The following is a 13,979-nucleotide window of genomic DNA, read 5'->3' on the forward strand; positions in this document are numbered from 1 at the left end:
TACTGCCGCAACTTTTTTCAAGGAGTGCCCGTATACTTTCCGCATACCCGATACGTGTTTTTTGTCGTTCGATCGGCCGCGTGACGCGCGCGAATCCGCGACGCTATCGCCGGCTGATCAATGAGGGGAGCAGGAAACCAACGAGTCATCTCGCTCGTTTTATATCCGCGAAGAACGATTCCGTTGGTGGCGATCTGTTAGTGAATCACCGAGTGAATTTGTGAGTCATTATAATTTCAATGAGAATAGTTTGAGATGCAGCAAGGGGGTAATTTCAATGACGTGTACCTTCAGTGGATATAATTCACGCGCGTCAATGAAGAAATGACGCAACGCGTGGGAAGAAACTGATAAGTTTTCCCCCATAAATGTTTCTCTAAATTAAATGTATCTTCCCGCGCGAGATTAAAACAGTGCCAGCGTCGAATAAAAATTGCAATCGCGGGGTAAGCCGTTCCCATTTAATCCGCTTCGCGTGTTCTTTGTTAATTGCGTCTCTCTGCTGCAACAAATCAACGGAATCTTTTCTTTTTCATTGCAGTCGGAATTTTCTTTTCTTTCTTTTACGTCGTAAGAAAGTGTTGTAAATTATAAAGGAATGGAATCACCCGAGTGCGGTCAGGTCCGGTAAATCTAGGGTCTGACCAATCGTAGCGCGATCGATCGTTCATTCTTGGCTACAACACGTGTCAATCACGCGTTCGCCTGTTTGGTTGAACGAAAAATCAAATAGAAATCTTTCTTTCTCCTCGATATATTTACAATATCTACATCTGTAACTCTCATAAAATTAATTTAGAAGAAAGAAAAAGACTTTAATTAACACATAAGTCGATTTTTAATATTAATCTTTGGTGCAAAATAATTTTATCGTAATGCTTTTGCACTAGATTATTCTCTTATTACACTGAGAAAAAAATTTTTTAGATCCAAGAAAATATTTCTTTGAATAGTCCTATAATAACATATTTACTTAATATAATCACATATTTATTTAGAATTATATATCTTTACTTAAATTAAGTAAAAATATCTAATTCTAAATAAATATGTGTATTGTATTAAGTAAATATGTTATTATAGGACTATTCAAAGAAATATTTTCTTGGATCTCAAAATTTTTTTCACAGTGTACTACTTTATTTCTCATTGCGTTATAAAACGCACGATAAGTCATATATCACGGCATTAGTCTTGGGGGTATTATAAGATAAGTATCTGTAGCTTTTTCGCGTAACTAGATGTAAAACATGTTCTGTAACATCGGTAGGTGGAATATTACCGAGTGATATTAGAGATGACGCTTTATGCTGGTCCACCGCGGTAGATTGAGAATACATACGGGCATACATATGGAAATATGTTCGCGTCGCGAAAAGTCTTTGCGCTGAATAATTTAAAAGCAGGTGATCGATTCTCAGGTGAGCCGCAGAAAACGCGACAAACTCTATTGCAGTCGACCTCATTTAAGATTCGATCGAACCGCGCGCAATTACACTGCATAACATTGATGCGCATTTTCCCCGATGTTACATATCTGGAGAATTATCTGTCTGTAAACTTGTGAATTTTCTATAAAAGGAGATTGTAACGGAGATATTCTATTTTATAAATACCAATTCAACATTCCTTTACTTGGAAATTATTAGCTTTAATCTCCGAAGAATATTCTCGCCTGCCTCTATATTCTTCTTTATATAGAGACATGCATCTCCAGTTTAATTACGATGTAAGAATTATCTTGCAGATCCAGTTTTGCTTTATGAAGAACCCAAAGACATATATGAGGCAATTATCGCAGAAATCGTCCGTGTTTTCCCGTGCCGATCGATACGAAAAATTGTTGACACGATTCGAGTTGCGTGATTCCGTGCGAGCGTTAGGCGACGAGTCCGACGCGTGTGTATATTATACATTTGTGGAAAACCGCATAAAACGGGGGCGCCATACCGTCTGAGCCTGGCGCTCGATAAATTTACACTGCGAACACCATAAGCCTCGTTTTGTTACCCTCGCTCACGTTTTATCAGCGTTTTCTCTCTTTTCTTGTTCTCCATCCATTCCGGTTAAATTGCCACATGTTGCGAAGGTCGTTAACGGAAGTGTGTCACAATATCGCGGCAGATTTATTTTGCGTAATGAAGTGAAAAAAGGAACTGATTTTCGGAAAGAATTCTGTATCACAAAAATGTCTCTTGCGATCATCCGCCGAGAGTCTTGCTTATAAAGCCTCTGCAATGTCAACGTTGTGTAAAAAAAAATGTGTGGAAATTTACACTTATTATAGTGGGTCTCAAAATTACCTACTATAATAGTTGTAATTTTACAAAAATTTTTTACAGTGCAGAAAGGAAATTACATATTGTACCCTTACACTTGCGGAGATAAAATATTTTATGTGCTTCTTGGAGAGAAAATGTATACTATACGATATTAAAGAAAACACGTAAAAGTTTACGACCGATATACCAAGACTCCCTTTGGAACGGCCGCCGGAAATTGTTTTCAGCATCGATCTACAAGACGTAAAACACCAATATAAATAACGGTCACGCAGTTTTTTTTTTTTTTTTTTTTTAGATTACAATTGCAGAAACACGGAAGATAAAGAAACAAAGTTACACCGCGCTAGGTATTGCCGTCATTTTAATGGCATGTGAAACGGATGGTTGTCGACCTAGTTTCGCCGTTACACCTAGATCTCTTAGAAACTCTTTGCATAGGCCATCACCCGCAACGCATATACATAGAATCCACATTAGAGGAATGCATCAGCTGGGAATTATTCCAGTTTCGTACTTCGATGCTTCGCTTCAACCTACTTTGTTTTCAGCGATGATTTTATTACGATTTCTCGCATACCTGGTTACCTTTGAAGTTTTCTTAGAAAAGCGATTTACGTATATTTTTATTCTCTCCCGGACAAGACAATGTCCAAAATAGGAACATGAGACGTCTTATATCCCGATTTTGGACACTGTGCTGTGCTTTACCAGCTCAGTCTTTAATTCGGAACAAAAGTTTTCAAAAGATGTAATTTAAATTCCAATTTAAGACTTTTAAACAAACCGTAAACCTTGAATCCCTGAAAATCAAGAGAAAGAACAGTACATCGAATGTCTCGCTCAAGAGTTCCATATTTTCTAATGTTCTCCAACTCGCATCGTCGTTCGACGACTCTTAACCCTTAAAGCGCACATGGGGTGTAGGATACCCCACTCCGAACTTTGTGCTCTGATAAGTCCCATTAAAATGTCTTTTTCAATAATTTTTTAAACAATGTTAATTTTAAGAAATCGCTATAACTTTTGTTTATCCTTAAAATACATTACTTTAACTTCATTCAGAAATTTTTATGCAATAAAATAGTCAATAGCGTCGTTACAATACATACTTAAAGACACTGGGGTATCTCATACCCCCAGTGCGCTTTACGTAATTTTTCGGAGGTGTGCGCTTTAAGGGTTAAAAGAAATTTCGAAAAATCGCGACCAGTTGGTCCGGATCGGTCGGAACCCGCCATCTCTGGAGATCACCCCGCATCATCCTCCCTCAGACGTTTTTCGTAGCCGTGACGTCAATTGCGGTAACGCTCACGGTATACCATTGCAGTCCGTCGACGCGCAGTCGCGCGGCACCGCGATCAATGCGCGTCCTCGCACGAGGGTGCCCGTCGGCCGTATATTACACGAGGACCGGGAACAGAACATGCGCGCGGGTGGACTCGTCCTGCGGTAAAAAGGAGAGAGAGACTCACGCGCGTGGAAACCTCTGACGTGGAATGCCGATGATGCAAACGCACCCTCGCATTTCTGCGTGGAGCGGGATTCGATGAATTCGGCGATCCTGCGAAACGTAAAGACCGAGGTAGAAAGCTGAACCAACGCCGCGCTGTGTTTGTGATGTGACTACGGAATGTTGCGACGAAACGGTTCTCGCGACGCTCCAATTCCGCAAGATGTAGAAAGCTAGTGCCAGGCAAAGGGTATCAACCGATTAATTTTTGGTGGCTAAAACGCTCCATTCTGATTAATAAAACTGCCTCTGTTAAAGTATAATTATCATTTCCCATCCAAATACCTAGTGTTGTGGGACTTATCGGCAAGAGTGCAGTTTCAGCTTACGTAACAGCCCGTCACAATAATGATACGCACGAAGATTTGAAGATTTTTATTCGGCATATCTTATCAGGATGTTAGAGAAGTCAAGAGTGATCTTTCGCTTCTCTACAAATGTTGATAAGATCGTTGAAGAGAAATATTAAGAATCCACGACGACTGACTTATAGACTCTAGACAGCTAGTTAAAATCATCGTCGAGTCTTCTCCAATCCGTTCAAACGAATAAACAGCGAATGTTTATCTAGCGCACGCACCACCAGTTACGCTTTTGTCGCACGTAAGATGAACAAGTGCACGTAGACAATCGATTGGTGTGCGATCAACTCAATCGGGGCAGGATGCCGAAACCAGTTCCGGTGGAGAATCTGGTGATACCGCCGCAGGATGGCCGCATCTGCGGTACGATCTGCATCTGCCAGATGACGATGGTACTGTCCTCGGTCGCGCTGGTATACCTGACGGTCGCGATCTACATGCCCAGCGGACGGGCGTTTCAATCGGGCATCAGCGAGGTGCCCGCGATGTGCACGACGATTCGGGCGGTGAACGCCGACAATTGCGATTGGGGCAGCTGCGGCGAGTGGTGCCTGTCCAAGACCTCCGGGCCTTGCGTGCAGATCCACGTGAACCTACGCCGAAACGGGTCCACGATCCTCCTAGCGAACTGCACGAACACGACGAACAAGACGTGCTACGGTATCGATCAGGAGAACGCGAAGAAATCCAAGTGCATCGCGGACGAGTGTCGCAATTTGACCGGCACGTTCAACTGCTCCGCGGGCACCTGCATCAACATCACCGACGCCTTCGAGTGCATGTTCCACGACACGGACCCGCCCCTCAAGTGTTCCGGCCGTCGCGGCAAGATCACCTGCATCGACATCGACGGCCTGTTCAATTGTAACCGCGGCACCTGCGAGCGCATACGCACGCCCTACAACTGCGACCGCAGGTGCGTCGACATCCCGACCAGGAATAAGAACATGATCCTCCTCAGTGGGGACAAGGTGTATCTGAGCCAGTGTGAACGAGCTATAGACGTAGAGACTAATCGCGAGATCTGGCACGAGGATCGTGGAGACGTCATGATGGCCTCCTGCTACGGGATCTTCAACTCCACCTTGGGCGTGGAGGCGGTAGACTGCATCAACGGTTCCGTGCTGGAGAAAGATCTGCTGAGCGATCTGACGAATTTCACGTACTTGTCCTATCTGAATATATTCGCCACGAAGCCGTTGGACAACGACAATCTGGTCGCGCCGCCGGAGCAGAGCCTGATCATCGCCAACGAGAGCCGACTGTTGATCAACCTCGAGGGATGCGTCAACACCCTACGGGACGAGTGCAAAGAGTTCCTTCACGAGTACGGGAAGGACGGGTCCGATCATAACGCGCGTGCTAGATTTCCGTGTTACTACGCCGAGGCTAACACGGGCGTCGTCGTGTCACGATTCGATCTAGAAACGACCTATAAAGAGTTCTTGATCGCGCTATTGCTGCCGAGTATTCTGTTTGTCATCAGCTGTGTGACTCTGATCTTCTGTCAGAGGACAGTCGTCGTCGGGGACGACGCTAAAATGAGGTTCAAGGGCTCGCCCGGGGCGCTGGTCTCGATAGAGAGAAGCGCGTCGGGCAACTTAGGGGATGCTGGCGGAGGAGATTCCGTTATGGCGCTCTGAGATCCGTCACGTAAGACATGTTTTCGGCAGAAAATAGTTGCGTTTTCAGGCATGGTGTTAGCTATTTACATTGCCCTAATCAGTCCTTTCATATCACGAAAGATGTTTCGATTCCCCGTTTTGTAGTTTACACTATTTTTAGAAATTAATTTCATATAATTTTCAGATTATCCGATTCCCCCCTTCCCCCAACAACATAATCCTCTTCATATCACATATCTCATATCAAATCATATTTCTTCTCTCCTTTTTCTCTCATTCAATCGGAATTTCAATAATCGTTTTACGTGTGATTGTCATAGTAATAATAACTTTTATATATAATTAATTTATTCTTGTCATATTGTGCAAATTTCTTATAGTTTATAAATCTAAACCATAATTTTATTAAATGGCATGACATAATATAAGGATACTGTAATTTTAATAAATTAATTTTAATAAAATTAGACCTAAAGTGATATATGTGAATTGAATTATTTTTTTTCCAACGCTGCATTACTCTCTAAAATACTTTCCTTTCTATCTATCTATCTATCTCAGGAAAAGACGACACGAGCTTTGAATGTGTGTAGACTGTAGAGTATGTCAAGACACATATTTTTTCTGATACAAATATTAGAGAGATGAACAGAAAATGCATTCAACATTCATGTATTTAAAACGTATTCAATTCTTAACAAAATTCCACTGTCATAATTATAAAAAATATGTGTATGCGACAAAATTTTTAAATAAACATTTTATAACATTAAGAGCAATTCAAAAGCATCCCTTTTGATAAATTTTGATAAAATTATCTGTAAGTATGTCATGGAAATTATCTTTAAAAAGAAGTACTTGCGATGTATACATGCGTATATTCTCAGGAATATTGTCGCATTAAAGATGTATTAGTTTTTATGTTACTAAAGAGATACAGCGTAACATTATTTCCTCATTTTGCAATTCCCAGATTATAAATCTGATCAACGTTATTGGCAATAAAAGTCGCGAAGTAAAGTTTCTAGTTTGGTTCAACGTTATTAAGGTCAATTCAGAATACCGAATTCAATTTAAACAATTGTCTTATTTGGGCTAAGGATATTTAAATGACTTATTTAAATAGACATCATCACAAATAAATATCGTTAAACAGATTAAACTCTAAATTGATTATCCAACAAAACCTGCATTAGAACGAATGTAAGAAGCTGTTATTTTGAACTATTCTACGAAGTCCAAAGTTCATTAAATTCGGAAAGAGAAACTCGCGAGCTATTTATTGATAGACAACTTATACGATCACTTTTATTAATAAATTGCAATATAGATTTTAATGTTGTGTTAACAGGCATTCCCCTCCTGGAGGAGAGTCCGGCTCGTCAGTCGATATTCTCCCTGCGCGGGTATTACTGAGGTGTGGGGAGGGGGGGAACGCGTGATAAAAAAAATTCTCATCTTGCAATTCAGTAAAACAAAAAAAAAGCAACACGTACACATTCCTGCAAAAGTATTGAGAAAACGAAGCGAAAAAGGGAAGCGGTCAGACAACAAAGAGATCAAGAAGAATTTATCTACTCGCACTGCCTGCACTAAATAATTGAAAGACCGCACACGCATGCTTATGTGACACGACGAGCAGGTGTTGTCACGATATCGAACGTATAATTCCGCACGATTCTCTCGTTCTCGAGAAGGAAGTAACAGCTCAAGAGAGAAGATTTACTCGATTTTGGCGTTTTTTCACACGTGACATTCGTAGCTCTTAAGAGGTTCCCCTTTTCTTGATTGATTTGCCGTGACCAATAGCTAAAGTTTAACAGCCAAGAGGCGCGCCTTGCTGATGGATGATCGACTCGAGACGAGCTCTCGATAGCCTGCTTACTTAACGATTCAACAAGTCAACGTAACCAGAAGTGCGAACGACGACGCGAGCAACCTAGCAATATCGACGGAGAAAAAGTCGGCCTACTCAAACTTGAAGACCTTCACCTCAAGAAGCTTCATATTCAAAGCTTAGAATTTTCCAACTTAACGCAGTTCTACGTCCATTAGACCTACCTAAATCTAATGTCGATTCTTGAATAATCGTATTATTTAATTAACTTTATCATATTATATCTTGTTCAATTTCGCAGGTTTCTAGATTAATTATTTGACTATCTCATCTTATTATATCTTGTTCAATATTTCACAAGTTTTTAGATTAATTCTTAAATAAATCAAGTTGTATTCATCAAAATCGCAGATCGTTTAATCACAAGCCTTATAGTTATAATATTTCACTCGTTTGAGGAAAATTATTTCCTCCTCCGCTGCAGCCATCGGACAAGAAAGAATCACGGGGTGAATCAAGGTGTCGTAAGTGAGCCATAAGCACGTCTCTTCGGACGAGTCCCGACGCGGCCGCGCGAATCGTGGCTGCGCGCATCTTTCGAGAAACTTTTTGAGTAAATCACGAGTAGGGTCCACGTGGACCCACAAAAAGCTGCAATCATTGATTCCGACGAATCGACGGTGATAATGGGCGTTCAGGTGGAGGAGTCCAAGATAGGCGCCTTGGTCGAGAAGGCCAAGTTCTACACCTCTGTCTGCATGGGCACCACGGCAATTCTCGCGGTCTTCGCCTTCCTGTTTCTGATCCCGTTCGTCGTCGAGCCGGCGATAACCACCATCCTGGCGGATTTCTCGCCGCACGCGGTTGCCTGCGTCACGACGGAGCACGTGTACGCGGAGGGATTGAAAAACTGTTCATGGGCGAGCTGCAGGGAAGGTGATTTCTCGATTCCTTTCTCATATTTTTTACGTTTATAGCATACCGTCCGAGTGTAATCGATGATATCGTTATTAACGTCATAGGTTGCACTTCGGCCGCGCTTCGTTGTCATCAGATCAAAGTCAACTACACCAGGCTCCCGTACGAGGAGTTCGTGGCGAAGCCGTTGGGTTCAGTGCCGTGGGACGTCACCGAAACGAAATTCTTCGTGAACACGGAAGGATGCGGCTACCCGCCCACAGTCAACTGCTCTCTTTTCGCGAAGAAGTACGCCTACGAAAATATGGGAAAGGTATTTCCCTGTTACTACAGCAGAACGCATCCGGAGACAGTTGTCGCAAGGTACGATCAGTGAGGCGATGCATGGATTTGTCAACCCAAAGCATAATGCGCTATCTTGCTTCTCGTATAAAACATAGACGTCATTTTCGTATATTAGAGAACCGTATCGGTTTGCACGATCATCTATCTCTGATTAGCAAACAACTTAGCCCGCTATTTTGTGTCCGCAGATATTCGTGGGATGAGAATCTGAGGCATTTGGTGCTAGCCTTGATCGTGCCTATAGTACTATTCGCCGGGACGCTCGGCGTGCTGTGCTACTGGTATTGTCCGCCGATGAACAAGACCTGCGGCGGGTCGAGTCGCAATCTCATGGACAAGTATGCTAGAAAGGAAGAGTAAGTGTATGTATGCAGTGCCCGTTGCGGGCTAGCAGAAACTGTATTTTATACGGAATTACTTTGAAGTCATTGTCGCTACGATTGTCGAGATCGAGAAAAACGATAATCGAATATTGTAAACGAAAAATCGAGCGTTGGCTAAAATTATATATTTTTTTAAATTGCATCACACACATTTTCTCTCATTTTTGGCTCTTAGGCATTACACGATTTGCAGGATTTTAATTGTACTCAAAGTAATTCCTCTGTTCATTATGTGACTTTACCGTTTATTCCTCTTTCCATCTCTGTAATTTTTTTTATTTCTCTTCGTTCTTACAGCATCTTGGCAGAGGACGAATTCGAGGAAGACGAAGAGGAATACTGACTGCTACCAAGGGCTCACCCCCCCGCGCGGGAGTGATCCCAGCGAAATAATCTCCGAATGGCTCCAGCGTACTTTACTTTCTAAATTTAAGTGAGCGAGTAATAGCGTTTAGAAAAAATACGCGAAGAGCGGCAAAAAGGATCTCGTTGTTATCGCTTCTTATCGGGTTTATTCATTATGCTTAACGCTACATCCGACTTTTTTGTCTTCTAAATCTGTGATTCGTGCTTTCAATAAATGGAACATACGCCTAAGTTTTATGTGCCAGCGACATAAAAATATTTATCTCTTTCTATCTCTTCTTCTCGATATTTCAATTGCACCGATATTAGTTGTATGCACTTACGCGAAAGAAATGTAAGGTCAGATTCATTTGACGGATCGGCAATCAGAAGAATCGCTTGCGCGAAGAATATACCTTAAATTTACGATGTAAAGTGGGCCATGAATATGAGAACTCGGATTTTTCAATTATCTATCAGTATTCCATGTGAGTTTCAAGAGGCTCGAAACATGCGGCAGTGTCAGAAAATAATATATTATGCATTAATGAATACGCAATACATAATACATTGGATGCTAGTACGATATGACACTCGCAAAATTATTCGCAGCTGATTATTAGCAGCGTAGTTGCGCATTCTAAAATCTTGAAATGAAAATCTAGAGATTAATTTATGGAAGTAATTTCAGATAAAAGCAATTACGAAACGGTGATGATGGACTTCCGTGTGTTTCGAGGTCAGCCGTGATAAAGGCGCGCCTTCCTACTTACGTGATAAAAGTTTAAGCAGTACGATAGTTTTTAAACGGCACAGAATTAGGTTTTGCAGCAGCATCGGATTTAGATTAAGCTACGTAACCGTGAATTTACGATTGGTTACATAAGCTGCCTTTATGACGATAAATCGATCGTGAAAGCAGTACCGATGAAAGCAGTACGAGCAAGTGGCTCGGTGCTAAGCGAAAAATATCTTCACTCTTTCGTCGAGCTGAAGAAACAGACTCCAACGCGGACTCTTATTAGGCTAATCACGTTACTCGCTACACTAAATTAATTGTCCTATTCGTGCCTCCCGTTGTAATTACTTTACCAAGTAGAACGAGCAATGGCTGCTTCTTCATTTTCTGACGCAGGACTCTGAAAGCTGCACTAAATTTTAATTTCGTAAGAGTAAAATAAAACTATGATAACGTTCTACAGAATCGACAAAGAAAAGCGATTCGTAAATGTTATTGCTGATAGTACAAAGGCAAATGTATTGAATGGAAATTATGAAAGTGCTTTATGAAGAAGGAAATGAAGCAAGTAACGTGGTTTGCTTACAAAATCCGCTTCCGCACCAAGTAACGTAGGCTAAGACTAGGCTATAAGTTAAGCCTGTGAATATTACCAATCGTAATTCTATCGAAATTGATATAAGAATTGTTACGAATTTTGTACGCGGACGCAAGTCACGTCGTGGATTCTATATAGTCAAAGAGAGGATATATTATATAGATATATACGAATAATATACGCGTATATTAAACGCACGTGAACGCTGGTACGCATTGTGCGCATAGTTTATAGGGCTAGAGATATAACGATATATTTTTAAGTTGGATTTTCTCTGCAGGGACGCGCAAACTACATTCCATAAGCTACGAAACGACATCGTTTACTATTGAATGCTCGCCAATCGCTTTATAATAACATTTATTCCATCAAGCGTAATTGCTTGCAAGTAAATTAATATATCGCAGATAATAATTTATTAGTAACTTTAACCGAGAACGTCATTAAAGTGAAATGGAATTTTCAGATATGTATTAAATAATTTGAATATTTGAAATCAATTATGATGAATGTGTGAAGAAGTTGCTTTCTCTCTCAGTGACTACAATATTAATTAGTTTATGTTTCTCAAAATTGTTTTTGTCAGTTGATTATTGACTTCTGCGCTATAATTACTTAAAGAAATTCGGAAAAAAGGAAAAACACATAAAATAAATATCAAATATTAAATAATTTGAATACGTGGATCGAATTTTGATGAATGATCAAGTTGCTCACTATGATTGCAATATTAATTAGTTTATATTTCTCAAAATTGTTTTTATCAGTGACTGAGTTCTTTGAAATTATTTGAAAAACCCCACATACTTGACAGAACTGATTTTAATAATGGTTCTAATTAATGTTTGTTTCGAAGCATATGGAAACCATGTCGTAACCCTCTACATCTAGTATGGTTGTGAATCCTTACTCGGCCTTACTCTAGGTGTCCAGAGTGGAAGGGCTTCCACGAGGTAGCAACTTCCCATGGACCCTAATGTTTTGGCACTCATTCCCCACTTGAAGCTTGCTAGTCTATAGTTTCCGTTCGATCGTCTCCGAATCGTGGATGTCCGTCGATTTCATGTCACGTTAACTACACGATTTCGTCCGACTCGATTCTCTCTCGCAAGTTGGATGAATTTTAAATGAGGATGCTGAATTTTAATTACGCTAATATACATCGATAAGATAATAAAGAATAATCAAAATTAGATATCGGATGATAAGTATTAATTCGAAACATAATTAGAGCATCGAATTATATAAATCGATTCTTGCTTCTCTTCTCTTGCACCCTTCTTCGCGAGAACATTTGCTCAAAGCGTTCATAATCGACGAAACGACGGCGCAAATTGAATTCGCGTACGCTTTCTCGCAAAAGTCACATCGGTTCGCCACATCGCAAAATTTTCATCTTCAGTTAGAATTAAAACTCTTATGTGATATTAAAAGCTTTCAAGCGCAACACCAAGAAATCTCGACGCGGACAATCCAGGAGCAAGTAACTCGCGTATAGGCACAATTTTCGCATCACGTATCGGTTCTAGTGCCAATAAAAATTCGCTAGCTCGACTAGCCGGTCGCAATCGTCATAGGCAGCGTTATTTATAGATCGCACGATCTTATCGAGATCGCGAGAGAAGATGTTTATATTAGAAACTGGAGATCTCAAGCGGATGACTTTTCTCGGCTGAGTTATAGGAAACGCAATTTTGTTTCGCAAAGAATTAGAATTGAAATCTTTAGAATTTCCTTAATCTTCGAATGATTTTTCGACTCAATTTTAAATTATAATAAATATCAGAATTTTAAAATTATAATAAATATATCGATATAACGGTAACGTTGCAATATTTAATACAATATGAAAAATGATGATACACATACCTAGCCTACTATGAAAATATCCTATAAAGAGTGTAATATATTTAATTTCTCTTTAATACTTCTCGAAAGATTAATTAGATAGAAAGTTAATCAAGGAAAAATTCAACATACAGATATTTGCTTGGGATCTCTCATTAGATAGGTAAACAAATTCTAGTATAAATTCAAATAATTTATACGCGAGGATGATGTAGAGTAAATAAGCGGTTAACTGAGTAATCTAATGGAGCACGAATTGATAATAACCGAGAATATTGCGAATTCTATTTCCACACGCGATTTAGCTATCGTACTCGATTTCTGAAAATCAGCAGTGCTGCGATGCATTATTCGATAGTTTACCTTCACATATTATATACCACTCGTAATGTTATTTGGCTGCTATAATAATATTCGCACTATAGTCGGATATTTATCATGTCCCTCACATCATGTCCCTCTCTCTTTTTCTCGCCTCTTTCCTCATATATAAAAAAAAATCTATAATATAAATGAGAAAATACTCTTCGAGACGCTTCCTTTCTCTCTACTCGAAAATTTTCAACTCGCTTCTTACATACTGAATCATAAATATTGTACATAATATATATATACGGTGTGTATATATACAAATAAACCACATACTCGCTCTGCGATACAAACGGACTATTGTATATAAGAGATTGTACGAGTTCGTTTAAAATACATAAAAAGAATGTTTTCTGTTAATCTGATGATATATTATTTTTCCAGTTTAACATTCCCGATACGTTTCTCAAAATACCACGAATTGTTTTGATTTTAGGTGAATTAATTTAAAAGAAATTTTATATTAATAAAGCTCATGTTAATTATAGCTTTCCCATAATTTTCTTGATACCTTTTTTTTTTAAATAATAGCCTCAAAAAGTGAAAGTTATGATCTCTAACATTTTAAAGTCTGCCAATGAGGAATTGTGATAATAAAACTCAGATACGTTGCATTTATCGACGTTACGGTATATGAAAAATCTATCTTCACATGCATTATGCGAAGATTACATAGCATTAAACAGAAGACATTTGACCTTTTGCTCTGAAGGTCGTAGAAATGTTAAATGTTAATCCATCGGAACTAACACTCCACCCTACTCGACTGATATCGAGGGAATGAATCTAAATCGATAAAACAGATATCAACTGAC

General features: G+C 39.8%; 2 protein-coding genes across 3 annotated transcripts; both read left to right on the forward strand.

Moving 5' to 3' along the window:
- The first annotated feature begins 1,102 nt into the window (after window positions 1-1,102).
- On the forward strand, window positions 1,103-8,269 carry Teh3 (tipE homolog 3). Its single transcript, XM_071785953.1, has 2 exons — window positions 1,103-5,810; window positions 7,134-8,269. Exon 1 carries the CDS (start codon window positions 4,460-4,462, stop codon window positions 5,798-5,800), a length of 1,341 nt encoding a protein of 446 aa, XP_071642054.1. The 5' UTR covers window positions 1,103-4,459; the 3' UTR covers window positions 5,801-5,810; window positions 7,134-8,269.
- A 33-nt stretch (window positions 8,270-8,302) lies between these two features.
- Window positions 8,303-13,524, forward strand: Teh2 (tipE homolog 2). Of its 2 annotated transcripts, none has more exons than XM_071785971.1 (4): window positions 8,303-8,555; window positions 8,642-8,900; window positions 9,071-9,244; window positions 9,563-13,524. In XM_071785971.1, the coding sequence occupies exons 1-3, from the start codon at window positions 8,306-8,308 to the stop codon at window positions 9,240-9,242; spliced, it is 681 nt and encodes a 226-aa protein (XP_071642072.1). In that variant the 5' UTR covers window positions 8,303-8,305; the 3' UTR covers window positions 9,243-9,244; window positions 9,563-13,524. The 2 variants fall into 2 exon arrangements, with proteins under 2 accessions (XP_071642072.1, XP_071642064.1); XM_071785963.1 differs by having other exon boundaries at window positions 9,071-9,238.
- The last annotated feature ends 455 nt before the right edge of the window (window positions 13,525-13,979 follow it).

The sequence above is a fragment of the Temnothorax longispinosus genome, chromosome 1 (genome assembly GCF_030848805.1).
Source record: "Temnothorax longispinosus isolate EJ_2023e chromosome 1, Tlon_JGU_v1, whole genome shotgun sequence".
Lineage (NCBI taxonomy): Eukaryota > Metazoa > Arthropoda > Insecta > Hymenoptera > Formicidae > Temnothorax > Temnothorax longispinosus.

What these genes read in the sequence shown, in the direction of transcription:
- Teh3 (XM_071785953.1), top strand. Translation starts at nt 4,460, where the DNA reads ATGCCGAAACCAGTTCCGGTGGAGAATCTGGTGATACCGCCGCAGGAT.
- Teh2 (XM_071785963.1), top strand. Translation starts at nt 8,306, where the DNA reads ATGGGCGTTCAGGTGGAGGAGTCCAAGATAGGCGCCTTGGTCGAGAAG. An exon ending in CCGGAGACAGTTGTCGCAAG is followed by an intron (nt 8,901 to 9,070) that starts GTACGATCAGTG and finishes TTGTGTCCGCAG; the next exon opens with ATATTCGTGGGATGAGAATC. An exon ending in AAGTATGCTAGAAAGGAAGA is followed by an intron (nt 9,239 to 9,562) that starts GTAAGTGTATGT and finishes TCGTTCTTACAG; the next exon opens with CATCTTGGCAGAGGACGAAT.